At 49.1% G+C, this 27,630-nt stretch overlaps 1 protein-coding gene across 2 annotated transcripts; it reads left to right on the top strand.

Moving 5' to 3' along the window:
- The first annotated feature begins 1,715 nt into the window (after positions 1 to 1,715).
- On the top strand, positions 1,716 to 26,458 carry SCAF1 (SR-related CTD associated factor 1). Of its 2 annotated transcripts, none has more exons than XM_082194288.1 (11): positions 1,716 to 1,878; positions 5,330 to 5,487; positions 10,483 to 10,549; positions 12,968 to 13,095; positions 15,145 to 15,263; positions 16,023 to 16,135; positions 16,923 to 20,144; positions 21,693 to 21,775; positions 23,596 to 23,880; positions 25,450 to 25,578; positions 25,692 to 26,458. In XM_082194288.1, exons 2-11 carry the CDS (start codon positions 5,350 to 5,352, stop codon positions 25,866 to 25,868), a joined length of 4,461 nt encoding a protein of 1,486 aa, XP_082050414.1. In that variant the 5' UTR covers positions 1,716 to 1,878; positions 5,330 to 5,349; the 3' UTR covers positions 25,869 to 26,458. The 2 variants fall into 2 exon arrangements, with proteins under 2 accessions (XP_082050414.1, XP_082050415.1); XM_082194289.1 differs by lacking the exon at positions 1,716 to 1,878 and adding an exon at positions 1,933 to 1,955.
- Positions 26,459 to 27,630: the final 1,172 nt, after the last annotated feature.

Raw genomic sequence — 27,630 nt, 5'->3', positions numbered from 1 at the left:
TCTGTCCCTTTAAAAAGCTCTTATTTGCACTTCCTTCACTAACAGCCCAATCCCTCCAACTGCATGACCCTTGATTCCATGTTGCTTGCAAAATCTGCCTGCATGTGATTATTTTGCATGTGACTTTTGATTATTATTTTTTAATGTGGTTTTTCAGCAAGATCCCACCGCTTTCTGCGTGTGCATGTGTGTTTAATTACATATAAACACATCTCTAGTGATACGCCCGCAGCACTCGGTGAATCGCGGGTCAAACCCCATCTCTCAGCGCGCCCGTGATGTCATCAAGGAGCGGCGTCTCCCTCCTATGACGACATGCCCAGATCTCTATGGATACGACATTGCCGCTGCGAACGGGACTCGCCCCACCCAGAAAGATTCCATGTCCCGCAACTCCCCAAGGAAGAGCCCGTCGCAAAGCATTATGGGATAGGGCAGGGGCAAGTGGAACTCCTGCTCCACAGTCCCGTTGCGACTCGAGCTCGGAAACGGCCTGGTCCAGTGCCGGAAGTCCAACCCCCTCCATTCCTACGTTCGAGGAAGTGAGACGTCTCACCCCTAAGAGATGTAGAAGAAGCCAAGCGCCTCAGGCAGCTCTCACTTCCGGCTCCCGTTAGATTTCCCCTCCATGTGCGGGGTGGGGGCAAAGGATGCCGGACACTATATTAGAGCCGATGTAAACAAACGGAACCGAGCTTCCTTTTCCTTGCAGTGCTTTGAGATCCCCATGCCCTGAGACACCTTCCATCCTCCACCCTTGCGGGAGGAGGGGAAAAAGGCTTATTTTGGGCTCCAAAGGAGCTTGCATGCTGCCCCCTTGATGGTTGGAATAGAAATATTTTGATTTCCCCCCCAATGAAATGCTAAAAGTTAGGAAGATAACAGAAGTACCAGAGGTCATCAAAGCTGGCACACCAATTCTGGGCGTTAAATCCGATTCGTGCCACGAAGATCACGCGTGTTGTGTGTTGTTTTTGTGTAAATCGATGAGCTCCCGTGTGTTTTCTGCCCTGGGATCATTTCAAGCGGACAGAACACTGGTTTTATTCTGAGCCCTGTTTTGCTTTCGGTCGCTTTTCTGGGTGCAGAACAGATGCTTGCAAAGTCCTGCAACGAAACTGAAGGCGGTGGGGTAGAAAAGCGGCGCAAGCGTGGAAATGCATCCCCGCGTCGGGACTCCCTGTCAGGGAGAGGCGTCTGGAGAAGCGCGGACCGCGGTCAAAAGTGCAGATCATGACGCCTTAAGCCCCTTTCCTTTACCTCTTGCGGGCAAAAGGGCACGGCCGTTTCGCAGCAAGGCAATACATGGGAGAACATAAGCCTGCCTGCCCGTTTTTCAGGCTTTGGGGCGAAATCTCCGCGCCCTGCGGCTGCTCTTGCCCCGCTCACTGAGGCCTCGACCACCTGGCGCGGAGAACTCCATTCCCACCCACGGCCCCGCTCAGCTAAGACTGCTGCTCCTCGGCCCTCGCGCTGCGGGGAGCGGCCTCCACTCCATACAAGGCCCCGTCAGCGGCGCGCCTCGCAAACTACATCCCCCATCACGCCCTGCGCGCTCCCTACCCACCCCGCCCCTTTTTCCCGTGCCGCCTCGAGGCATTCTGGTCGTTGGAGTCCGGGGCGCCGCCGCGTTCTGTGAGGGGCTCTCCGGGAGCGGACTGCATCTCCCAGAATGCCACGGGGCCGCCCTCTCTCGGAGGCCCCGCCCTCCCCGCCGCGGAGCCGAGCGGAGTAAAATGGCTGCCGCAGAGGCCGGGCCCAGACAGTGTCGGCGGCGGCGGTGGCAGCGGCAGCGGCCGCGCCTCCTCCCCTTCCTCCTCCTCCTTCTCTTGTGTTGAAGTGGGCGGGCGGAAAGGCCTAGCTTCCCGGTGGAGCTGGGTAATTATGGCAATGGCTCGGGAGGGGCTGCCGGCCAAAGGGTCTTTCGCGGGGCTGGTGTGCGAGCGCGCGTGTATGTATGTGTGCAAAAAAAAGTGTGTTTGTATACATATATTTATTTTATATGCGCCGGGAGTGTGTTTATGCGCGGGGGGGGGGGGCGGGGGCGAATATTAAGTGTACGCAATGCAGGGGCGAAGGCTTTAAAAAATAATACAGTAATAATAATAATGGGGGTAGTCGGTTGTTTTAAAGTAGCGGTGACGGGCGGAGAAGGCCTCGGAGCGCGCCCGTTAAGGACGTGATGTGGGGTCGGAGAATCGGGGGGGGGCGGCGGGTTGGTCGGGGGGTGGGGTGGGTTCATTTTGGCTTGGAGGCCATTCCCGTAAGCCCTAAAGGAGGGGCAGCTGTCGTGAGGGGGGGGTGGCGGCCCCGAGAACCGTGCCTTGTCTTGTTTCGGTATTAAAACAGTATTGGGGGGGTATTGTGAGGAGATCTGTGGGGAAGCGATGCGTGTGGGGCGGCATCCATCCTGCGCCCACTTAACCTGAGGAGAAGCGCTGCTGGGGTCAGTGGGGCTTGGCGCTCCCCCCCAATCCCCGCTATACAGGCAGCGGATAGGGCTTTGTTTGCACCCCCTGGGAAAGGGGGAAGAGGGCATTCAAGGGGGTGTGCGCCTGCTTCTGGGGCTGTACATGGAGGGATACGGTGGGGCAGAGGGGTTTGAGGCATGTGGACTCTATGGAAGAAGATGGGTGGTGGTGGGGAGGTTGTTTTAGTATGGCTTAGAGACGGATGGGGGTTCATTTGGGGTTGTTGGTGGCAGTCAAAGTCCTTTCTTGTGTCACTTGGGTAAGGAGGAGCTGATTTGACCCAGGGAAAGGGAACTGGATAGCATCAGTTAGACTAAATAGAATTTATCTCGTCATTCCGGGACAAAATGTTTGGACACCTGACATAGCGTTGTCTACTCTTGAGAGAGTCTCTCGAATCGCAGGCAGGGATTTTTTTTTCTCATTGTCCGTTACTTTTGGACTGGAGTTGCCGAGGACTGAAGCCTAGGAGCATTTGCACGAAAACATAGCCTCTTTACCCCCTGAGCTGCAGCAGTTGATGGTCAGGTAAATTCTATAATGGGAGTTGTGGACCTGAGATGCGGCTATGGTTAAGGGTGCTTTTTGTGGCTGAAGATGGCACAGAAGGCTCGTGGGTTGCCCAAATGTGGTGTCATCAATGGGTTGTGGGATCTTGGTTGGTAAGCTGATGGAACGGCATGTCCAGGGTGAAATGACAGAAGAATTGTAAGGTTCCAAATGGAAAAATAAGAGAATGGGAAGGTTTTTCAGTGCCATGTGGTGAGAAGATGGGTGGCAGAGGATTGATGGAAGGTTTTTAAGGAAATGTTGGATAAGCAATTTAATGGCAATTTTTAGATGTAGAATGTCTGAAACAGAGGATTGGGCAGATAATCTGAAAGGTTGCATCTAACTCTCTATGCTTATAATTTTACCTGTCTTTTGGGTCTGTTAGTATTTAGAATCTAGCACAAAATTGTGCAATTTAACGGAATAATTGTTTAGGTAAATAGGGGATTGAGGATTAACAGGTCTCTCTAAGTCTCATTTATCCATACCTTAAGACTAGAATATACGGTTGTACATACCTTCACACACACCACATATCTAGGATTTGCAGATCTCCCAAAGAAACCAACATTCTACTAGTTTCAAACCTGGATTCTGGTCATTCTACCAAAGTTTCTATGGGTCTTGGGACAGCCTCAACATCTGATGCTGTTCAAGTTCATTCTTATTAGAAAGGAAATTATTTAAGACTAGGAATGGTGGGGAAGGCACTAGTGTTCTGAGCTGAGAAGATAAGATAAGGATCAGGGTTTATAAAACTTAGAGAGTCAGCTCTTGTGAAACAATGGTGCAGCAGAGAAGAATTATTTATGTGTGGGTAGTCTGTGATGATTAGAAAGTGGAGGAATTTCCTGGGTGAAAGTCAGACTCAGGGATGGAAATATAGAATAATAGAATCATAGAGTTGGAATAGACCACAAGGGCCATCGAGTCCAACCCCCTGCCAAGCAGGAAACACCATCAGAGCACTCCTGACATATGGTTGTCAAGCCTCTGCTTAAAGACCTCCAAAGTAGGAGACTCCACCACACTCCTTGGCAGCAAATTCCACTGTCAAACAGCTCTTACTGTCAGGAAGTTCTTCCTAATGTTTAGGTGGAATCTTCTTTCTTGTAGTTTGGATCCATTGCTCCGTGTCCGCTTCTCTGGAGCAGCAGAAAACAACCTTTCTCCCTCCTCTATGTGGCATCCTTTTATATATTTGAACATGGCTATCATATCACCCCTTAACCTCCTCTTCTCCAGGCTAAACATGCCCAGCTCCCTTAGCCGTTCCTCATAAGGCTCATGTGGCCTTTCAGATATTGGTAATTACAGCTCCCATCATCCTTGACCTCTTGCCATGCTGGTTGGGCCTGCGTGAGTTGTAGTCCATCAATAACTGTACGGCCACCCCGTTCTTGGTGTAGGTGGAAAGGAACTTGGAATATTGGGCTCCTAACAGGCTACACGTATAATGACAACTTTATTTTAAAATAAGCAAATGCTTAAATGTATTGAACTATAAATCAGCTAATCAGCGGGGTTCTAGCACATTATCATTGTCGATCTTAAGGACACTGCAATCGCTCTATTCGCTTCTCCCACTATCTTCACTTGAGAGCACACTGCTTCACACAAACAAAAGTAATTTTAGATATGCCCGGGGACACTCTTCTTTTAGTATTATGTTTATTACCTATTTGGTTCACAAAACAGGGTATGAAACCGAGCTGCTTTCTTGGTGTTGAAGCTGGCTCAGAAAATAACCTGGGACATTTCCCTTCTCGAAGGGAGTGCTGGCAGGAGACTGACTTAGGTGCTGTCTTACTGATTTAAATATGCAAACCTCAGATGAGGCAAATGGCTTATATGCTGCCATGGCGCTTTAGCTGCTTCCATTGGGCAACAATTAGAAAAGCATAATTGGAACACTGAAATAGTTTTTACGGAAAGCCAGTTGCGACCTGCTCGATCCCAGCCCCTCTTCCCTTCGTTGCTTAGCTGAATTATGGACAGTGGAGACCTAGATCCCGTGTTGCAGCAGTGGGTGCAGGCAGAGTTTTCTGTGAAAGAAGCAGGGCTCTGGCGGATCGAAACATGGGCTGGCAGTCTTGCAAATCCTGAATTCTCTTGGAGGAGCATGAGGTATTGAGAGGGTGGGATGGGGAGATGACTTGTTGCCGAATGGGTGTCCGGATTTCAGAGTTCTATGCAAAGGGACTGTATTTCATCTAGTCTGGTTGAACAAGCTGTACCTGAAGAGGATAGGTAGATCAGAAACTGGATTATCAGTCGCTAATGTCTCACTCAATGTCAATATCCAGGATTTGCAGCTCCTGCAGACATGGAAGAGGAGGAGAATCGACGCCCCCCAGTAAGGGAGGATCCTGCACGAGGTGGCGAGAAGCCAGCCAGTGAACCTTCTCTCGATGCAGATTGGGACCAATCCGGTGCCCTCTGTGCTGGCCAAGCTATCATTCTGGTAATGACTGCTCAGTTTCTCAAGGGGTTGTGGGCTGGAGTGATGGGCATAGGCATTGCTTAATACTTATGTTTCAAATGAGTAGTTCTTGCTGGGAAGCCTGTGGTTCCTTGAGGTTGAGCACAAATAATAGGTCCATTTTGAGGCATTAGTGGTGGTTTTGCTCAGAGGATTAATTTGTATTTCCGCCTTGTGCTGCTTTGTAGATGCAGACGAGTTTACGAAAGCAGGACAGTTAAGTTAACATATGCAAAGTAACCAGTTGGGTGTTTGGAGATGCTCTCCTCTGCTTCTTTCTTACAAACTCAGTCCAGTGTATTTTCCAATTCAACGCCTTTATGGGCGTGTAGCAAGTACTGAAATGATATATTGATTAAAAATGTACATGGCGCGTTACTGAAATACATCAAGAAGGGGTTGTGGCAATCAGGAAGAGGTGACACAGTTGGCATTGGACTGAGTGGCTGCCTGCCATTGGATCAGGAATAGGCAGTGAGAAGGACCCCAGGTCCCATCAGCCCTAGCCAGTATGGCCAGTGATCAAGCATGATGGGAACTGTAGTCCCAGCAGCGTATGGAGGGCCCTCCCCTATTCTACACAGTCAGCTACAACCACAGGAATCTGAAAATGAAGTTCAGAGAATGTGGGACTAACATCCTCTTAAAAAGCAAGAGCTCTCACTCAACCTGTTTACACGCTTTTTTTGATAGCTGCCAAACAGCCATTTGTTAAAGATACTGGACAATAGCAAGGCTGGAGATCTTGAATGGTGTGTTTTTATTCAGAAAACAGGTTTAATGGACATTGTGAATGGGCTCACTGTAGATAAATGACAATCCTTATCATTCAGAATCATAATTCATATCATTACCCCCCTTCCTCTACTGTTTTCAAGGGGCTGTATAGGAGTCCCGTCCCCACATTTTTATGATCACAACATATCTCAGCACAAAATAGTTTCCGTGTGAAATAAGTCTGCTGGGCAATAGTAAAGAGAGAGTGGATACTGAAAAATGAGGCAGCCTCACAATGAGAAGATTCACCTTCCCCAAGAAAGCAGTCTCTTAAGTTGACTCTTGCTTTCATAATATGGAAAGAGTTTCATAGGTCTACTTGCATGTACTGTATTTGGATACATTGGTAGACTTGCTTAGTTTTTTAACCTGAAAATAAAACTTTTCGTTTGCTTTTGTGTCAATTCCTAAACATGAAAATTCATCATATGGGCTGAGATCCAAAAGGACCGTGCGCTCACATGTGTTTTTGGGAGACTTCCTTTCCCATTGTGGCCTCCTGTGTAACCCAAACACCAAATTCCAAAGGGTTGTCATACAATTGCCTGATTCAAATGTAATGATAAACAGTGGTATATAGTTATGTGCACAAGCTTTGGGTTTATGCTTTTTCTTCTACACCTCTCTTCACTGGTGCAGACACAAGGAGGAAATTGGAAGTTTATGCATTTGATTGCGGTTAGCCACAGTTCAGGATTGTGTCTTGAGTGTTAGGTTAAGCTTAAATGTGGCTAGTTAAAGCAAGGTAGCTTCATAAGCTATGAAGCTGGCTTATTTCAACAGATCATAGTGAATATTAACCCCCGTTTAGCGACATGTCCAAATCCTAAACTGGGGTTATTTGGCATTGAAAGCAGTTCAGTTTCCTCCTGCTGATCTTGTGTGTAGAGTGTGCGAAGTGCAATTTGAAGCTTATTGCAGCTCATTCCTGCCATGATAAAACCATGGTTTACTGTGGTATCCAAACGAAGCTAATACAGGCAGTGACCACTTTGCATGGGGTTTCTGTATAAGCCCGCTCCACCCCTTTCTCCCCTCTTCTGGTTCCAAACAGACCTGCATGTCAGGACAATTGAACACGCCTAAAATGGTCACCGCCTGTATACGTGTAGCAGAATTTTTTTTTTTTCTATCCGTACGTGAAGTGTTTTTCTGGTTGCACAGTTTTTTTGTGCATGTGTCACAGTCATGGCTTCCTCCCTAACAGTATTATAAATCAATCATTAGGCTTTCCTTGCAGAAATATGTTTAGGCTGCTATGCTTTTTATTTTTTTTAAGTACACATCACTGCCATATAGAGTTTATTTGGAGTAAATGTTTTTTCTTTCATTCCATCCTACATTTGACTTCAGAAACCATAATTTCTTCGTTTTCTTTTCCACCTCTCCCTCATTTGCGCATCGTTGTTCTTTTAACTTCTCTCTTGGTGCTTGCCAATTGTTCTGTGGAACTGTTTGTTTAGTTCTGCCAGCTGGTGTGGCGTTCCAGAAAGAAAGAAAAATCTGTAGAAGAGCATTACAAAAAAAAAATTGGCCTTGCAGATAAGTATACAGAGATTGTAAAACTCGCCAGCCCACACATGTGGCTTCTTGCTTAACCAGCTTTCAGCAAAACAGACTATGCTTAGTCTTAGAGCTTGAAAAATAACGGTTCAGAAAACAACTGTTTTGGGTTTGGAGGGTAGAAGGAGTTGAAAAACAGAGAAATACGGGATATATTTCCCCATCGATTTAATAAGCAGCTCTTGCCAAAAATGAATAATTTTTTTTTGCCCAGACATAATATGTGCAACCCAATCTTGAATATAATCGAAAGGAAGTCTGAACCATTTTCATTGGTGCTTACCCCAGGAAAGTGTGTATAGCAGGGCATTTATATATTATTTTAGTGTCCAAATGGAAACTTGGACAAAGCTCTTGGATGTGTGACATTCACAGAGTAGTATGACCTTTTTTTAATGAAATTAAATAGTAGCAGTAGAACACAGCAGTATATCACACACTAATTCTTAGGTTCTTCACAAGCAGTAGCATTTCTGGAAAACATCTGAACAAAATCTTTCAATATGTAGTGTGATACCTCAATATTTTCTTCTTCGTAAGAATTCTGCTGCGGTTAATCCCCCCCCCCGAGTCTCATTTTTGTCAGAACAGAAGTTAGTAGAAAAAGAGATTCCTTTAAAGCATTGGGGCTCTACGTACAAAATGTAGTAGACTATTATTAATATTTACATTAGTGTTAGGATAATAATATCAAATTTATAAAATGTGTGGGTTAGGGTATTTTTCATATATATTCATATAATGCTCTCCCTCCTCCCCTTTACACAATTTTGTGGCTTTTTTTTGGAATCACTTAAATGCTTTATCTCCTGCCAACCTAGCAGTTCGAAAGCACGACAAACTGCAAGTAGGTAAATAGGTACCGCTCAGGCGGGAAGGTAAAAGGCGTTTCCGTGCGCTGCTCTGGTTCGCCAGAAGCGGCTTAGTCATGCTGGCCACATGACCTGGAAGCTGTCTGCGGACAAACGCCGGCTCCCTCGGCCAATAAAGCGAGGTGAGCGCCGCAACCCCAGAGTCGGTCATGACTGGACCTAATGGTCAGGGGTCCCTTTACCTTTACCTTTAAATGCTTTATAGTTGAACATTATTCAATAAAATATCACTTTTTAAAAAAGCATCAGGGCTTCACTTTTTGGAAGACTTGCTTGCAGACATGTTTAAGTTCATGTAGTTAGATTTTTATCCTCTGTGCACTTACTTGGAAATAAGCCTCATCTTGAAACTTGGTGAGATTTCCTCTTTTATCAGCCACCCATTGTGCATTTAATATGCTTAATTAATAATTACTTCTAAAAGAAATGTTCTAGGGACAGGGACGTCTGGAACCAACATGCATTTAGGAAGCGTCTTTTGAAGCCTTTCCTCCTAAGAGATAAAGAGCAAACATTAAAAGATGCTTGGCCTTGGGGCATGCAGAAGAATGTAGCTGGAAGGGAAAAAACAGCCCACAGCTGCAAACTTGCACAACTAATTAAGCTGAGACCGTGATCTTGGATCATTGGATAGGCACAAGATAAATGAGACAGGTGACGGTGACAACCAAGCAGAAGGCTTCGAGTTCAAACTTCAAGGTATTGGCTCAGTCTTGGGTGCTGAAAGCACATCTGAGTGCAGAGAAGACCACATGCAATGGATTTTGGTTAATTTTAAAAATTCCTGGCTACAAAGCTATAAAGGAGAAATTCTGGATCAACGTTGGCTTCTTAGGGGTGGTTTCTACTTGCCCCACATTCATGGCAATTTGAAGGTCTGGTCTTAATAAAAATCATCTATCTCCGTCAGGTTCAATTTTTGGGTTAGGTTTTTATTATATTATAATGTATATAAAACAGAGAGCAGGGATAACTATGGGCAAAAATTAAAAGATGAAAAACAAAATTATAAAATAGGCACTTGAAAGAGTTGAAATAATAAAGTCTAAGTGAAGGCAATCAATGTTATCAGATCATCACGTATAATTCCAGATTTGCCAGACTTGTGACCTGTTGTCTTGAAAATGATGGTTCCATTGTATATGCCACAAAGGAATGTCAAATCGTATAAAAACTGAATGTTGTAGTCCTTGTCATAATCTGCAGCCAGTGATACCAAGCATCCAGTGTAAGATGATTCCTATTCTTACTGCCAAGATCATATATATAAATCATTTTTAAACAATATATTTACATTGGTGTCATAAAAAAAACCTCAGTAACATTAATTCTGGACAACGAAAGATTTATTTTTGACAACCCGCACTGTTTCTAGCAAATCGTTCTTTTTTAATGATGAGCCATTCATCACCCAATGTGTATATTTAACTACATCCTTAATGTGAGCTTTACATCCAGTATTGCAGAGTAATAGCTTGCTTGTTATCATTGTTCTGACGTTTCTTAAAGTGGCGCTTAGGCTGGAAACAAGATCTCCAAAGTTCTTGGGCAGTTTTTGTTTTATTTTGCAAGGCTCTCATGTATAAGATTTCTGTCTTGATTTCATATCAGCCTTTGAGTCTTGCCCCATTGATTGTCCCTGTGCAAACCCATCCAATGTCCGCCATGAAAGCTAGCCGGTCATTTTCAGTTGGGCTTCTGGCAGTTGCAGTACTGGATGTTTCTCAGCAAGAGCTAAGGGTTTTTGTTGTTTTTGTCCTTGCAGAAAGCTTTGCAGCAAGCTGTGGGCAGCGGCCTGCCGGGTGAACTGCAGGATCCAGCCAGTGAGAAAGGTAACTCAAAATCAAGAGGCAAACCAAGGAGCGAAGGGACCAATAAGTTCGTCAGGTGGATTAGTTGCACTTTCAGCAATAGGCGCCTCTGCTGTGAACATCACAATTCAACATGAGCATAGCAGATCTCGGACCAGGCTTGAGGGATGTGGGCTTTTTGTGGGGAGGAGTGGTGGAGAATGAGAAGTGGCCTTTTACCAAGTTGCATCAGTTGCCCATTTAGCTCAGTGTTGTCTGCTCTGATTGGTAGAGTTTCAGACAAGGGTCCCTCCCAGCCCTACCTGGCGACACCAGGGGTTGAACCCAGGGACTTCCAGCATCCAACAGGTGTATTCTTCCACTGAGCTATTCACATTCGCCTTCCTTAAGTTGAAGCCACATGTTTCCTTTATTTACTAAAAAAAATATAAAAATGTCTATCCACAAGGTGCCTGACGTTCACCAATAAAAAACCTGAACTAAATTATGGGTGCTTAATGCGCCTAATAATAATAATAATATTTATACCCCACCCATCTGGCTGGGTTTTCCAGCCACTCTGGGCAGCTCCCAACAGAATATTAAAAACAGGATAAAACAGCAAACATTAAAAACTTCCCTACACAGAGCTGCCTTCAGATGTCTTCTAAAAGTCAGATAGTGGTTTATTTCCTTGACATCTGATGGGGGGGGCATTCCACAGGGAGGGAGCCACTACCGTGAAGGCCCTCTGCCTGGTTCCCCCTAACCTCACTTCTCACAGTGAGGGAACTGCCAGAAGGCTGTCGGAGCTGGATTTCAATGTCCGGCCTGAACAATAGGGGTGAAGATGCTCCTACAGGTATACCGGGCTGAGGCCGTTTAGGGCTTTAAAGGTCAGCACCAACACATTGAATTGGGCTCAGAAACATGCTGGGAGCCAATGCAGTTCTTTCAGGACCGGTGTTATGTGGTCTTGGCGGCCGCTACCAGTCACCAGTCTAGCTGCTGCATTCAGGTTCTTTTCATGTGGCTGGTTTTCCAGGGCAACGCAAATGTTCAGAATTGTGAAATGATGCTTCTCGGTGCCTGCAGTGACTTCAAGACCAGGGAGCATTGAGCTTTCCAATAATACCAGCACCTTTCCCTTCAAGAGGCACAAACTGGCCAAAGATCTAGAATATACAAATACACATACATCTATGTCTGTATTTCTTAATTAAAGCTGGTGTCGGCAGGGTTTAAAAGAACACAACTGTTAATCCACAGCTAGTCGAGAGGAGGTGGGCACTGAAGGGGGAGGCTCATCATGCAGCCGATCCCTGGTTCAGTCCCCAGCATCTTCAGGTAGAAACACTGCCAGTTAAAAGACAGTACTGAGCTAAAAGGGGCAATGGTTTGACTCTGTCAGAGCAGTGATGGCCATATTGGCCCTCTGGCTGTTTTGGGACTACAACTCCCATCATCCCTAGCTAACAGAACCAGTTGTCAGGGATTATGGGAATTGTAGTCCCAAAAAACACCTGGAGGGCCAAGTTTGGCCATCACTGGTCTAGAGGAAGTTTCATGTGATCTTAGTAGTCCTTGTTAATGCTTTTCACTAAATGCTCAAAGTCCTCCTCATACCAACCGTTACTGACCTATCTCAGGCTACCCAGCAAGTTCTAGGGACGCGGGTGGCGCTGTGGGTTAAACCACAGAGCCTAGGACTTGCCGATCAGAAGGTTGGCGGTTTGAATCCCTGCGACAGGGTGAGCTCCCGTTGCTCGGTCCCTGCTCCTGCCAACCTAGCAGTTTGAAAGCACCTCAAAGTGCAAGTAGATAAATAGGTACCACTCCGGCGGGAAGGTAAACAGCATTTCTGTGCGCTGCTCTGGTTCACCAGAAGCGGCTTAGTCATGCTGGCCACATGACCCGGAAGCTGTACGCCGGCTCCCTTGGCCAATAAAGCGAGATGAGCGCGCAACCCCAGAGTCGTCCGCGACTGGACCTAATGGTCAGGGGGTCCCTTTACCTTTACTTTATCCAGCAAGTTCATGACCGAGCTAAGATCTAAGGATTCCCAGTGCATGACTCTTTAGTACTGAGGTAGACGTTTGATTGTGGCCTACAGGTGAGCCACTATCCCATTTCTGGTGGATCACGTGGGCGAGATCTTGATTTGATCTAGCAAGGCATTTCATGTGCTCATAAGCAAAGTGCATCCTCTAAGATTTGTTTACAGTGGTCGTTCACTGTTTGTGATAAGAAGTCTGGGGTATGGACTCTTTTTTAAATGAGAAATTGCAAAGCAAAAGAAAGAATGAAGTCATGCAGCCTTTGGGCTGTGTAATGGCAGACTTCAGCTACCTGTATAGTTCATGTGCAGGTGCTTTTTGGAGTACTATATCCCTGCAAAGCAGGCATGTCATACCTTTCTAGTGGGTTCCTTCTTGCCGTCATTGCCTCTCTTTTTTTCAGATGCTGAATGCAAGCACACAAGCCGGAGGAAATGGTGCAAGAGCTCCAGATCCGAAGGACTCGGAGGTACCTGGCTGGGAACTGGGGACCCTGCACTGGCCTGCGATAGGAATGCCGCAATGGGTGAGGTATGTTGGCAGTTTCGTACTGTAAACACTGCATCCCTATTTTAATAATGTGTTAACATTGGAAAGCTTGCATGTTCTGTTGCAGATCAGTGCAAGGGCCAAACAGTGTGACCGCTGGAGATTCCTAATGTACTGGGGTCAACTACACATGGGTTTGGTCGTAAAGGTAAAGGGACCCCTGACTCTTAGGTCCAGTCGCAGACGACTCTGGGGTTGTGTGCTCATCTTGCTTTATTGGCCAAGGGAGCCAGCGTACAGCTTCCAGGTCATGTGGCCAGCATGACTAAGCTGCTTCTGGTGAACCAGAGCAGCGCACGGAAATGCCGTTTACCTTCCCGCCAGAGTGGTACCTATTTATCTACTTGCACTTTGACGTGCTTTCAAACCGCTAGGTGGGCAGGAGCTGGGACCGAGCAACAGGAGCTCACCCCGTTGCAGGGATTTGAACCGCCAACCTTCTGATCGGGAAGCCCTAGGTTCTGTGGTTTAACCCACAGCGCCACCCATCCCAGGTTTGGTCTTACAGGGCAAATAATTTCTGGTGAATAGTGTGCTCACCTCCTTTCTTCGGTGATGGGGTCTTCTGGGGGCCTGAAGGGCCCCACCCTTGCCTCTTTCCTCCTGGCTTGGGGCAGGGCCTGACAGGCTCTTAAGGACTGCTGCTGCTGCTTAGCACCAAGGGCTCCTTTGTAAAATTGTTTTTAATTTTTATCTGTGTTGTTTTAAATGAGACCATCTCGGCTGTGAGCCCTGGATGACCTGCCCCCTGCCTTACTGGCCCGTTCCCATCTGGCCTGGGAGAGTGGAGTTCTGACTGACTCCAGCTACAAAAGCTGAGGCTGTTGAATAGATTCTTGGGCTGGAGGATTTTTTACGGGGGGGTGGGGGTTGAGAGAGCTGATGCTGTTATGGTTATTATTGTTGTACTGTATCTTTAGTTTTAGATCTTACGATTTATGTGGAAATTGTTACCATCAGGTTGTGTACTTTTTGATGTGTTTTATTTGTTTATTACTTCTGTTAGGTTTGTAATTATGTAAATCTTGTCATGTTGTAAGCCACCTTGAGCAAAGTTTCAACTGTGGAAAGATGGCATACAAATAAAATGATGATGATGAGTGTTCATCTGTGAACAGTTGTGGGTTTTCTGTTGTGAATGTGGGCCTGTCATGGTGTTCTTTCCTCAGCATTCTTTAGAGGAGGAATAGAAGGTCTTGGCCTGTGTGTTGACGCCAGCTTCTGTTACCTTCTGGGCTCTTATCATCATCATCATTATCCAAGAATACAAAAAACCTAAAAAATACAAAATTCTGTTAAAAAGAGAAAATATTACAAAGTGAGAATATGATTTGACTACAAAGTACAGTGGTATCTTGGGTTACATACGCTTCAGGTTACAGACTCCGCTAACCCAGAAATAGTACCTCGGGTTTAGAACTTTGCTTCAGGATGAGAACAGAAATCGTGCTCCGGCGGCGCAGCAGGAGGCCCCATTAGCTAAAGTGGTGCTTCAGGTTAAGAACAGTTTCAGATTAAGAACTGACCTCCGGAACGAATTAAGTACTTAACCCGAGGTACCACTTATAGAGTTTGAAGGGACCCTGTGGGTCATCTAGTCCAACCCCCTGGGATGCAGGAATATGCAGCTGTCCCATACAGGGATCAAAGCTGCAGGCTTGGCGTTACCAGCCCCATGTTCAGTTACAATTATTATATTTGGTAAATCGGTACTTTCACTGGAGACAAGACGCACATGATTGCTGTTAATTTACTCTTTATCATATAATTCATACCATTCATACCATTCAAAAGGACATAAAATATGTGGACGATAAGTAACATTATACATTTTCAAAGCAGACCCATGAGGTCAGTGAACTTAAACAACTTGCATCCACTGTTTTTTTAACAATATAAGTCTGCTCTGAAAATGACTTCGTTGGCTATCACCCCATGACAATCCCAGCATTGCCTAATTTTTTCTTAATATTTATAACTAGAGGGTCCCAGTTACTCAGCACTTGATTATTCTCCTATTCCTTCCTCCAGGTCCTTGAGGCTCCTTCTTCTGGTGTGGTGCCTGACTTGGCTGGAGTCTGTGACTACCTGGAGTGGACTTACCATTTGCCACAGGGAGTAGAGAGCTCCGTAGGAACTCAGGCGGTTTAGTAAGTGGGACTCCCATAGGGCAACTGTCTCAGGGAGGACAAGTGCCCATTCTTGTGGCTACAGTCTGGAGCTTCACAGAAAAAGCTCTGAAATTCTACCATTCAGTAGAAGTTCTGTAAAACATCGGAGCTGCACAGCTGGCAGGATAACGGTAATAACGAGGCTTTTAGCAACATAAGCCTGTTGGCAAATTAAATTCAGAAGTGCGTCAAGCAGTAAAATGCACGTATCAAAAGTATCCTTTTTAGGAACTTGGGAATTAAATCTGAGTGCAGTTGCAGAAGGAGGGGAAATTGCAGAAGCCAAATGGCTTTGTAGCAGAAAAGGGGCTCTCATGAGCTACCGCCCTGATAAATAGAATAGTATTGACTGCTACTTCTATGCAGTCCCCTGTGGAAAGGGAGCTCAACTAAGGGGGAGAAGCTGCTGGATCATGACCCAGGTCCCCTCAAGGATTTAGACATTGTCAAGCAGAGCTTAGGGATCACAGTGGACCAGAGGGAACGAGACAAATTTCTAAGGTACGTGGGACTGAAATGCCTTGAATTATGCCTGCAAGTCAGTGGAGTTTAGTGCAGACCACAATAATGCTTCCCTTATTTCTGATCATTGCCCATGCTGGCAGGAACTGGAGTCCAATATCTAGGGGGCAACAGGTTGGGAAAAGGCTGGCTTAGAATGTCGCGCTGGAAATTGAGACTTCTGGGTTGCCGGTGCGGGATCCGCTTCTTAATTCTGTTTTTTGTCTCTTTCAACAGCGGGGATGAAGATATGGAAGAAGTGGAGCTGGTGGCTGAGGTGCGGCTGGGGGACGTGGGCGCCTTGTCTGGCATCTTGAGAAGAAATCTGTCTTGGAGGATGCAGAAGTCTGGTGGGTGTCTGCACATGTGCGAGAAAAAAATGAGACAGATGAGGAAAGGGATGCAGGCGTGACTCTCTAGGATGGAAACTACATTATATGGTAAACCATAGAGAGGGGGGTCAGGCAGGATGTATTAACAAGATCCAAGGTGGTGGTGCCATTCAGCAAGTTTTGTGTTTTGCACATCCAGAGCCTGCCATCTTATACATAGCAGGGGGAAATGGGCTGCCGTACTTGGCGGTAGGGTAGTAAAACGGTTTCTTTTCAGTGTTGGGTCTCTTCCCCCAGCCCATTCATAATCGTGTGTGTGCTGATAGAAGATCTTCTCTTTCAAGTGCTCCAGCCCAGTTTCTCTTAGGCCCAGGACTCACAAAGATACTCATATTTCAGGGGGCCCCTACCCCCGCTGCTCAATCCTGCCCCCATATGATCTACTGGCAGTCCCCTGCAGTAGCACCTCTCCCTTTCTTGACCTTGAGCCCAGATATGGTGAGGATAAATCCTGCAGTTGGTGGAAACGCAGGTCTCTGTAGCTTGAGATTTGGACTCTGAAGTTGCTAGCTACAGCTTTAGGCAGCTCCAGGGCTGGATGCCTCTACTGGCTAATGGAGTACTGTATGCTATCTGAGGCTTATACCCAGTCGATAGCAGCAGAATTGGAAATATCGGAACCCTGACTCCTGTGAAGCACCATTTGTGGAATTTGATACGGGGTCTTTATGGTTTTTTTAAAAAATTCCCATCTTCTTCCAAATTTGGGTGCACGCCTAACCATTTCCGTTTTTGCTCCCTGCAGCCTGCCTTGGATTATCTGCACCTTGCTGGAGAGGAAGCAACGCCTGTCCCCTTGGCCACCGTTCCCTTTCAGAGCAGCCTTACCCTCTGGACTCACACAGAACTCTGCCTGTAATGGATCTGGCTCCTTGGACTTCTCTTTTAGCCAGGAGCCAAGTTTCACAGTCCCCTAAAGCAGACAGGACTTCTCCTTCACCTTGCTTGGGCATGACTCTGGGTACTGGCATGGGGGTATCCAGCGGGGGGCAGCAGCGCCCGCAGAGCGCCGCCAGCCGGGAATCTGAATCCCAGCAGCGTTCTCAGCCACCTCCTGCTAACTCCTTGGACAAGGCCGATTCCAGCACCTCTTCTTCATCATCCTGCTCTTCGTCGTCATCCTCAATCTCCTGCCACCAGGGCCTGCCGGGCGAAGGTGGCGACTCTTCAAACCCCTGCCCCCCAATGCGCTCCCCGGACTTAGATATTTATGATCCCTTCCACCCGACCGATGAGGATAACCTCAATGGTGATTTTGCCTTTGGCGACTCTCCCCACAAAGAAGCAGAGGGTGGGCGGCATGACCAGAAGTATGACCCCTTTGACCCCACGGGCTCTAACCCCAGTTCCTCCATCAGCACCCCTTCGCATGAGGAGGATGATGAAGACGAGGATGATGACGAAGACGACCACGACCAACACCCTCCAGACATGTCCCACAGCATCAGTCGCATCTCGGAAACATTGGCTGGGATCTACGACGAAAACAGCCTGAGCCAAGATTTCCCCAGCTCGGACAAAGGGCAGGAAGATTCTGAGCCAGAGGTGGAAGCCGGCAGGGATTATGAAACGGAGGCAGCCTGCTCTGCTGAGCTTCCCGAGGGCAAAGAGCCCCCGGGCGCCGATTCCACTCTGCCTGAGGAGCTTCCTTCAGAGCAGGTGGAAGCTAAAGCCCCTGAGCCACGCCGCCGGGTCTTTGTGGTAGACTTGGCCCCCAAAGGACGCTTGGATGCTGAAACCAAGCCACAGCTGGAAGGGAAAGTGTCCCTGGAGGTGGTGACTGTTGGAAACGCCAAGCTGAGGAGTGGCGAGAAGACATCCAAAGGAGGCGGGCATCATCGGGCCGGACGCCGGTCATCCATGGAGTGGGACGGGAGCGGTGGCGGTGACTCGGAAATTGAGGAAGGCGAGATTGTCCAGCCAGAGGATGAGCGCTATAGCCCCATTCGACTTTTCCGGAGCAGGTGCCGGCCTGCCGAACAGCGCACCCTGCGGGTGGTTGAAGGAGACGACTTCCTGTCGCTGCACGCCGACTCGGATGACGAGGGAGCCCTACAGATCGACTTCAGCGAGAGCCAGCCTGACCCCCGTTGGAAGGGCGTGGACTTGAGGAGAAAGATTCTGACCCAGCGACGAGAGCGCTATCATCGGGCCCCCTCGCCCCTGCCTCCGCCACCGCCCCCTCCGCCAGCCCCCAAGCGCCCTGCCTCCAAGTCTCACTCCGGATCGAGCTCCGGCTCCTGCAAGAAATCGAAAAGGGAGCGCAAAAGGTCACGCGAGCGCAAGGCCTCCAAAACCAAGGAGGCCTACGTCTCCCCGTGGAACCCCAAGAAGAAATCCAAATCGCGCTCGAAATCCAAGGAGCGCCGGCATTCACACCACAGGGCTTCACGGTCCCGCTCACATCACCGAGCCTCCCGGTCCTGGTCGCCGTCGATCAGCACCAGCTTGTCTGCGGTTGGCTCCTCCCATACCTCCGCCGAGCGGCGCAAGAGCAGGAGATCAAAGTCGAAGGAGAAGCGCCGCGGCCGGCGCTCTCGGTCGCGCAGCAGCAGCCGTGCCCATCGCAGCAGACACAAAGAGAAACATCGGGGGGATGGCGGCAGAAAGAAGAAGAAACGCTCCCGGTCTCACTCGCGGGAGAAGCACCCTTCCCATCGGTTGTCTAAGGACAAGGAACGGGAGGTGCACCTGCAGGAGGAGCCCAAGTCTGAGAAGGTCCTGATGGAACGCCGTAGAGATGCGCGTACTGTGGTGCCCCCATCGATCCAGGACCTCAACGACAACGACCTCTTCACCATCAAGAGGACCATCACGGTCAACCAGCAGGAGAAAATGGAAGGGCTCTTGGAGACGCCGGAGAGAGCTAAGCGGGAAGTCCTTTACGATTCCGAAGGGTTGAGCTTCGATGCGTGCTTCTCGGACCGCGAGCCCACAGAGGAATCCAAATCGGGCGGGGGGCGGCTAGCGGCCAAGGAGGACGTGGTCCCGTCCCGCAAGGACAAGCGGCCGGAGGAGGACATCAAACAGAAGGTGCCTAAGGAGAAAGAGCGCAAGAGGGCCTACCTGGAGGAGCGCCCTGGTGCCCGCGATAAGTACAAAAAAAAGTTGAAGGAGGGACCGCCCTGTTCCGAACAGCAGGAGTTGCCCAAAGTGGAGAAAAAGGCCCGGCCGGATCGGGACAAGACTGGGAAAAAGATCAAAGCTGGAAGCCACAAGGAAAGTGGCAAGTTGGGCTCAGGCCGGAAGGTGAAGCTCCAGTCCAAGGTGGCTGTTTTGATCCGCGAAGGGGTCAGCAGCACCACGTCGGTCAAGGAGGTGGGTTCCATCGGTGTGAAGTTCAGCCGTGACAAGGAGAGCCGCTCGCCTTTCCTCAAGTCGGAGGAGAAGGTGCTGATGGTTGGAGCCTCGGCAACTGGCCAAGGAGAGATGGCCGACGTCAAGGAGCCAGGCTTCAAACCCAAGAAAGTCAAAGGGCTGAAGGCCAAGATGGGCGTGAAGAAGCTGAAGGGCATCAAGCCCAAGGGTGCCTCAGAGCCCAAGAAGAAGAAGAAGCTCAAGGTGAAGACTGGGCTGAAGAAATCCAAAGCCGACAGTTGCAGTCAAGGCGCGAGCAGCCCCTTGAGGGTCAAGGAGGAGCCCTCGTGGTCTGGTTCGGAGAAATCGGAGGTCACTGCCAAACCACCCAGCCCTCAGCCCTTGGCCCCAGGCCAGGAGCTCACGCCAGACTCCCAGACAGTGGACAGCAGCTGCAAGACGCCCGATGTTTCCTTCCTTCCTGAAGAGCCCCCCGTCGAGCCCCCCAGGGTGCCAGCAGACGAGCCAGAAGCCGACAGCTTGTCCGAGACCAAAGAGGAACAGCCGCTGCAGCCACCCCCTCACCCATCTCGCAGCTTGCCCCAGCCACCGGCCCCCATGTCGTGGAACCTGCAGGGTGGGGTGGACTGCACCAGTGGCGTGTTGGCATGTAGGTATTGGGATGGGGCCAGGGAAGGAGGGAGGGAGTGCTTTTGTGGAGCCCTGCTCATTGGTCTTTTTTAACGCATTGATACATTGCTTAATACTAAAATAGTTTCCAAGCAGGTTACAAAAATAACTTGCGTTTGTGTATCTGTGTGTGTGTGTATACACACACACACAGAGTGAAACTGAAAAACTGTAAAGCAAAGCTAAAACACAACACAATGCAAAACAACAAAATCCTAATGAAGCAGAAACATCAACACATTTTGAAAATGTCTCGAGGGCCAGGAATCCCTTCCCTCTTCTCCACTTCCGTTGGTGGTTCTAGTATGAATCTGAAATACGGCTGCAGACCCCTGTTATTGCTTGCGTGCCATAATGGCATTGATTTCTTTCCTTGATGGATCTTTGCATTATGGAAGTTGTCCATATCCTTGCCTAGAAGGTAGAGCCCCCTTCGTGCGCCCATACAATTGGAAGAGATCTCAGAGTTCACCTCTTCTGCCACTCTCCTCAGCATCCCTGGCAGGTGACCACCAAGAGCTGCTTAAATGCCTCCACCAAAGGAGACTTTGCCACCTCCTAAGGCAAGCCTTTTCCAATTTTGGACCCCTATCAGCATAACGTCCAACTGATAGCTGCTTCCCTCCCAATTCTCATCTGTTGGTTCTGATCCTCTGGAGCGACCAAGGGCCCAAGTCTGCTCTGTTTTCTGCATGGCAGACCTCCAGATATTCAAAGACTGCTGCGTCTTGAAGGATTAAAGCGGTTAAGTCCAGGTCACCACAAAAACTTCATTGTCCACACACAAAACATTGAGCGCAGCCACAGTCTTCACAACCTTTTCGTTTTGTTTCTTGGGGATGTCAATAAAAGCCTGAAATTCTGCACTGCCCATCCAGTGAAGGGTAACAATTCAGAGGACTGGGGCAGCGGTATGAAGTGTTTCTCCTCAGCCATAACTTGTGCGACCAAAAGTCATTAAAAACCTGAACCTTGCCCAGCATGAGAAATCACATAAGGAAAGTACATGCCTCTGAGTGTTTGCCATTTTGCGCTAAAGGCACCTGGAACTTGTGTTCCTTGGCGCAGAACCTTCCTAGCTCTGCTAACAGTCAGAGCCAAGGAGCACAGCCCTTTTCATAGATCTGCTTTCCTTTTTCAGTGCATCTTTGTTTTTAAACTGTGCAGAGCAGTGTTAAAGCCTTAACTATAGGTGTTGTAGGAGATCCGCATATTTTAAAGAGCACTTAGGGGTGGGATTGAATTTGGGCAGTGATAGGATGTTTAGCCCCATCTCAGTTACAAGATTATTTCTCCCCCAGCCCCCCCCCAATGCTGTTTTTCCATGATGAGTTAGTGGGCAGGGAGGGGAGAGAGAATAGAATTATAGAGCAGATTATCCTCCTGTTTGATAAGGGAAAACCCAGGACTTGAGCGTCTGTATATCAGGGGTGAGGAACCTCTTAACTGTCCGCCTGCACTCCCTTCTCCACCCCCACCCCATGCGCGCTTGGCAAACCGTTTCTGAGCCTCTTGTTTCTTAACCTAGTGACTGCCCTGCTTTTCAAGATGGAAGAGGCCAACCTTGCAAGCAGGGCAAAAGCCCAGGAGCTTATTCAAGCAACCAATCAGGTACGGAGCAGGTTTGAAACGGTTAAAACCGCTGTTGCAATTCATTTTCATTGTGTAGAGAACGGAGATTGGTCAACCCAAATATCACAGGGTGTTGGCACTCAGGTTACAGCCACAACTAGCATTTTCAGTACAAAAACCTCAAATTCAGCCAAGAGATCTGGCTGCGGCAACTGTTAATTCTGGGAATGCGTGTGAAACTCCTTTCTAGCCATAATGTGGGAGGGGGAGTGCAGGGGGTGGAAGGTTGTGGGGCTGACTTGATAACACAAGCGGGACGAAGTGCAGTACTCTTGGAAGGCAAGACAAAGATGACCATTGCACACTTTGGGTTGCGTCAAAGCCCGGAGCACTGTGTACTCTCGCGAAAGCAAGGTGTGCTGTCTAGCACAGAAGCTGGCACTCGTGAGAGTTGCAGCTCTTCCTTTTAAAAATAAAATTATTATTATTATTAGATTCCTGGTTCTCATGGTAGCAGGGACAAGCTTAGGTGTATGTGGGTGTTTTCTGGTAAAGGACTTGCATACAGTGAGGGCTTGATCTTCTCCAGCGTGAAGAGATGGGGGCTTCATCTCTCCTAGGACAAGAACTGATTCTCTATCTCCCAAGCTGGCTGCCAGGTCCTTCCTGACCTCCCTCTGCCCCTCTACTCTTTGATAGACTAGTTTCCAAATTTAATGTGAACCTGATTTTTGAAAAAAGAAAAAAAAAGCATGGTATATGCAAAATGAGATAATGCGAACATATCACCCATTTGAATAAACAAGCATTACTTAACAGAGACTCTAGCCCTGTAACCACTTACCTGGAAACAAACCCCAGCAAGCAAAGTTGGGTTTGCTTTCTGAATACACTGGGGCGATTGGGTTGTAAATTCTGTCCAATCTCAGAATGTGTTGTTTGGGGTTCCCCCAACCGGCATCAGTGACACTTGATCTTCCTCTCATAATCACGTGGTGTTTTGGAGCTGTACAGCTGTTACACCACATTCAGCAGCCAGTTTCTCTTCCTCCAAATCAAGTCTGGTCATTTTCTGTTTTTCTTGAAAGCCATTCAAAGCCACTGAGGAAGTCGTATTGCTTTGAAAGTTCTGCTCGAGTGGTGACGCCGGTGTTTAGCTGTCATTGTAGGACCCATTGAATGCGTCTCCAATACCCAGCTTGGGCTGAGAGGACAAATCAGCTTTGGGGAGGTTGTGTTTGTGGCTGTAGCAGGGCGCATGGCTAGCGGAGGGAATCTGGCAGTGCAGATTCCCTGTGTAAAGGGAGTTGGGTTTATCTCACTAAAGGTGAGGCACACGTGGTCCTAGGCCCAATTTCATGAGGTTAGGGGGAGCCCTGAGGGGAAAGAAAGAAGGCAATAGAGGGAAATGGTGGTAGGAAGAGCCAAAATGAATAGGAGGAGAAGGGGGGAAAGCCCTCTGCAATCAACACATTCAGACTTCTGGCGGGTGTGAGCTGGCCCCACACACTTTGGCTTGGGGGCCTGACGCATTGGCCCTGAAGAAATGCAGCCCTTAGCAAAAGAGAGGCTCCCCAGGCCTTGTGTGACTATTCCCTCAGCTGCCACCAGTAGGTGTAGCTTCCTCTAAGCTCTTACAGGGAACATCAGCCCTGCTTACTGATTTTGCAATGTGCAGTTGCACCCAACTGGGGTATCTTTTAGGGAAGGGAGATTGGCAGGTCGCCCTGTCCCATCCACCCATCCAGTTACCTGATTGCTTCTGGTAGTAGCATCCCAACATCTAGCTCTTGAGTTTGGAGAAATGGAAGGCCAATGGCATGCCGTCTTAACCATCTCCTCCTCCCCTCCCCTACCAGATCCTGACCCACACCAAGCCCACTGCCTCCTTGGGCCCCCCTCAGCCGCCAGCACCACCGGCCCACCCGCCTGCCTCGCACTTGGCTGTACCGCCCGTCTCCTACCTGCTCCAGAGCTCCCTGCCTCTCGGAGGCTGTGGCTCCACCCCCACCACTCCCACTGGAGTCTTGCCCGGGACGTTGAGCCAGGCTTCGTCAGGCCCTCCCTCGGCGGCCATATTTGCCTCTTCCTCCGGCACCGATCTGGGGAGCACCAGCTCTGAAGGACGCGGGGACAGCGACAAGGTAAGAGCTGGGGTTGTTTTTGGAACAAGGCAGCTGGTGCTTTAAGGCAAGCCTTCCCCAGCCTAGTGCCCTCCATCATCCCTACCATTGTCCATGCCAGCTCGGCTTGTGTCATAGACTGGCTGGACACAGAAGGATGGGATGCACCAGCTGGGGAAGCCCCAAGGGAAGAAGGCTCAGAGCCCAGGGAGTGGTGGTGCCACGCCAGTGAGCAGCCAGAGGGAGAAGACTGGGAAGAGGAGGGTTCAAAAGCTGAAGGGGTAACGGTTTAGTGAGCAGGGGGAGTCTGTGACAGAAAGAAGTCCAGAAACAGAGGCAGAAACAGGAGAGGAGGGCAGAGATTAGTCAGACTGGTGAAGAAGTCAGGGTGTCTCTCTCTCCTGCTTTGACAAGCTCCCTCCCCCTGGTCTCCCAGGACCAGGAGAGGCAAAATGTGGGAGGAGCAAAGGCAGGTGCATTGGCGTAGTCTCAGATTGGGAAGGACCTTGGAGAGGAGGCAGCTGTGGGAAGGTGCGGGTTTCTTCAGTCTCCAAAACTGCCTCATAGAGGTAGGACCTACCAGAGATGAGCTGATTGCTAATTAGGCCCGACACTCCTGCACAGCTCCTGTTTTGCTAAGAGTTAGCTCAGTGATTTCTCGCTGGCCTGCTTACTTGCAGAATGTCGGAAGTTTTTGAGAGTCCTGAAACACCAGGAGGGCCACAGGCTCCTCGCTTCTGCACTAAGCAGCACAGATTGGGGCCAGTTGCCCAGCACTAAAATCACCAGGGATGTGAGAATCTGCCTTTGGCTCATCTAGTTCAGGATTGGCAGCAGAGATCTCTTCCAGCCTTACCTGGAGGGAACAGGGATTGAACCCTGGAACATTCTGCATGCATTGAAAGTAGATGCTGCAACACTGAGCTAAAGCCCTCCCCTAGATATTCAGCAGTGGACCACGGTCCATATTCCTGGTATTGGGACAGGTGCTTTAAACCATCTATGGAGGGGGCAAACAGTTTCCTGGGGGAAGAGAAAGGAAGTTCTTACAGAGGTATCCATTTTGGCTAATGAACCGTTGCTTGCAAGCAACAGAGGAGCGGGGCTTGATCAGCCCACTCTCACACCTATGCCATGCTATCGACATACCTTAAAGATGAAGGGACCCCTGACCATTAGGTCCAGTCATGGCCAACTCTGGGGTTGCGGCGCTCATCTCGCTTTATTGGCCGAGGGAGCCGGTGTACAGCTTCCGGGTCATGTGGCCAGCAGGACTAAGCCGCTTCTGGCGAACCAGAGCAGCGCACGGAAACGTCATTTACCTTCCCGCCAGAGCGGTACCTATTTATCTACTTGTACTTTGACGTGCTTTCAAACTTCTAGGTTGGCAGGAGCAGGGACCGAGCAATGGGAGCTCACCCCATCGCGGGGATTCAAACTGCCGACCTTCTGATCAGCAAGCCCTAGGCTCTGGTTTAACCCACAGCGCCACCCACGTCCCACTCAACATACCTTAGAACTAGCTTTACTTCACCTTGCGCCTGCCCCCCCCCAGCTTCAGCTGACTCTCCTGCCTCTGCTCCACTGCAGTACCTGAAAAAGCTCCACACACAGGAACGGGCAGTGGAGGAAGTGAAGTTGGCCATCAAGCCCTATTACCAGAAGAAGGAGATCACCAAGGAAGAATACAAGGACATCCTGCGTAAAGCCGTCCACAAGGTGAAAGAGGCGTTTGGGGGGGGGTCACGTGGGAGACTTGAAAGTGGGCAGGCCCACGGGGAGAGAAGGAAAGGTATTGACTCTTGTTTTGTCCTCTTCCGATCCTCCTTTAGATCTGCCACAGCAAGAGCGGCGAAATCAACCCTGTCAAAGTGAACAACCTAGTGAAGGCGTACGTCCAGCGATACAAGTACTTTCGAAAACACGGGCGCAAGATGGATGAGGAGCCAGGCCCCCCCAAGGAGATAGCGGGGCTGGACAAGTCTGGCTTGCCCATGCCCCCGCTCTGATTCCCCCCCTCTTGACCACCAGGGGGGAAAAATAATAAAAAAGAATGGCCCTTCTTTATGCAAATAGGCTTGGCTGGGCCCCCCTCCCCCGGCCCCCTTTCCTGTGTGTGGGGCGTGTGGAAGAGAGGGGTTGGGGCGACCCGCTTTGTTTGGGGAGGGGTGGCATTTGGAGAGTGCGGTTCGTGTGCATCTGCTACCTGCCCCTCAACACTCAACAGTTTTAGCCACAAAGCGACTTGCGTTTTACCCTGTAAATACAGATGAGAGGATGGGAAACTAATTTCTAGTTTCATCACTCTCCAAACCCACCCACCCACCCCCATGATACAAAGGGTGGATGTTATTCCCCCACCCCACCCCACCCACCTTAGTTTTTACTCATTTAGCATGTTTTTAATTTGACGGTTTTATTCTCGCCCTCCCTCCCGTCCGGAGTCATGAAAGAGCAGTACCGTGGCTGGCCTGTAGATGGCAGCTTCCTGCCACACTGGGTGGGTAGCACATCCCTCATCCTCCCCCCAGTTGTAAGTTCGTCTGCCATACTCTTCCCCTCCCCTTTCTCTTCATAAAACTGCATTTAGCCATCTGAACCGAGCTCTGTCTCTGTGGTCCTTTAGTGAGGGGTGTGTGCGTGTCTCTGTACTTTTTTTGGGGGGGTGCACTCCCCCAGAACACAGATGGATCACATTTGTTGCTACAACTACCTTGTGGAAGAACTGCTTTGGTTTTTTTATTCTTTAAAGGATGCTTGAGGCATCGGGCAAAATCTTGATTTGCAGATAGCAACCCTCTCCCCGCGCTATTCTGGGGAGCAACTGCATCTCTGCACCCCTATTTAAGCAGTCACGTTAGAGTAGGCCTAGCACTCTGGATCAGCTCCTCAGCCTTTTCTTCTTCTGGAGCTCTCATTTTCTGAATTCCTCCTCCAGGGCCAAATGTTGATTCTTTGGGCTCATCCCTATCTCATAACTACCCATGAAATCAATATGAGACATCGCCTAGGGCTGGGGCGATACCAGCTTTTCAACATTGTGATGCAACGCCAGCCAAACATCATGATACAGTGATACACTTTGCAGTGTTGCATCGAGCTGCATCAGCCACGTCCCTGCGGTGAAACTGCTGCCTCTCCGGCAGAGGGAGCTGAGGCAGCTTCACCCCAGCGCCTTGTGGGGCTGCGGCTGTCGCAGCTTGTTCTTCTGCATGGCGGAGGAGCTCAGGAATGGCAGAGGTTTCACCTGTGATATACTGCTGGGTGAAGGCACCATTGCGGTCTGGCCCTGGGCGATATATCAATGCATCACCCAGGCCTAGTGTTGCCTGGTACTTAGTTGAACCCGATCACATTGTATTGTAATGGGGAGGTGGGGGCTGTGGCCCTCCAGTTGTTGCTGGACTCCAAATTCCATCCGCACCTGCTGGCATGGTCAGGGATGGGAGATGTCTGGCAAAATCTGGAGGGTCACAGCTTTGCTTTCCCCTTCCCCTTGTAGTTAGTTGACTGTAGCCTTTTGGTCATTGATTTTGGCACCCCCCAAGGATGCCCAGGGTCAGGTTTCCCTAGAAACACCTGAGAGGTCGGGTAATACAGGGGTAGCCAATGTAGTAGAGGTATTGGGAGAACTACAGTTCCCAATATCCCCTACCAGTGTGACAAATGGCTGAGGATGAAGAGAGTAAGTAGGAGAGCACTACATTGGCTATCCCAGGAGGAAGTATATAAACCAGGGTTTCCCAAACCAGGGTCTCCAGCTGGGGTTTT

The sequence above is a fragment of the Podarcis vaucheri genome, assembly GCF_965113315.1.
Source record: "Podarcis vaucheri genome assembly, chromosome: 13".
Classification (NCBI taxonomy): Eukaryota; Metazoa; Chordata; class Lepidosauria; order Squamata; family Lacertidae; genus Podarcis; species Podarcis vaucheri.
The sequence above is the reverse complement of the archived record's forward strand: the minus strand, read 5'-3'. Positions and strand labels throughout refer to the sequence as shown.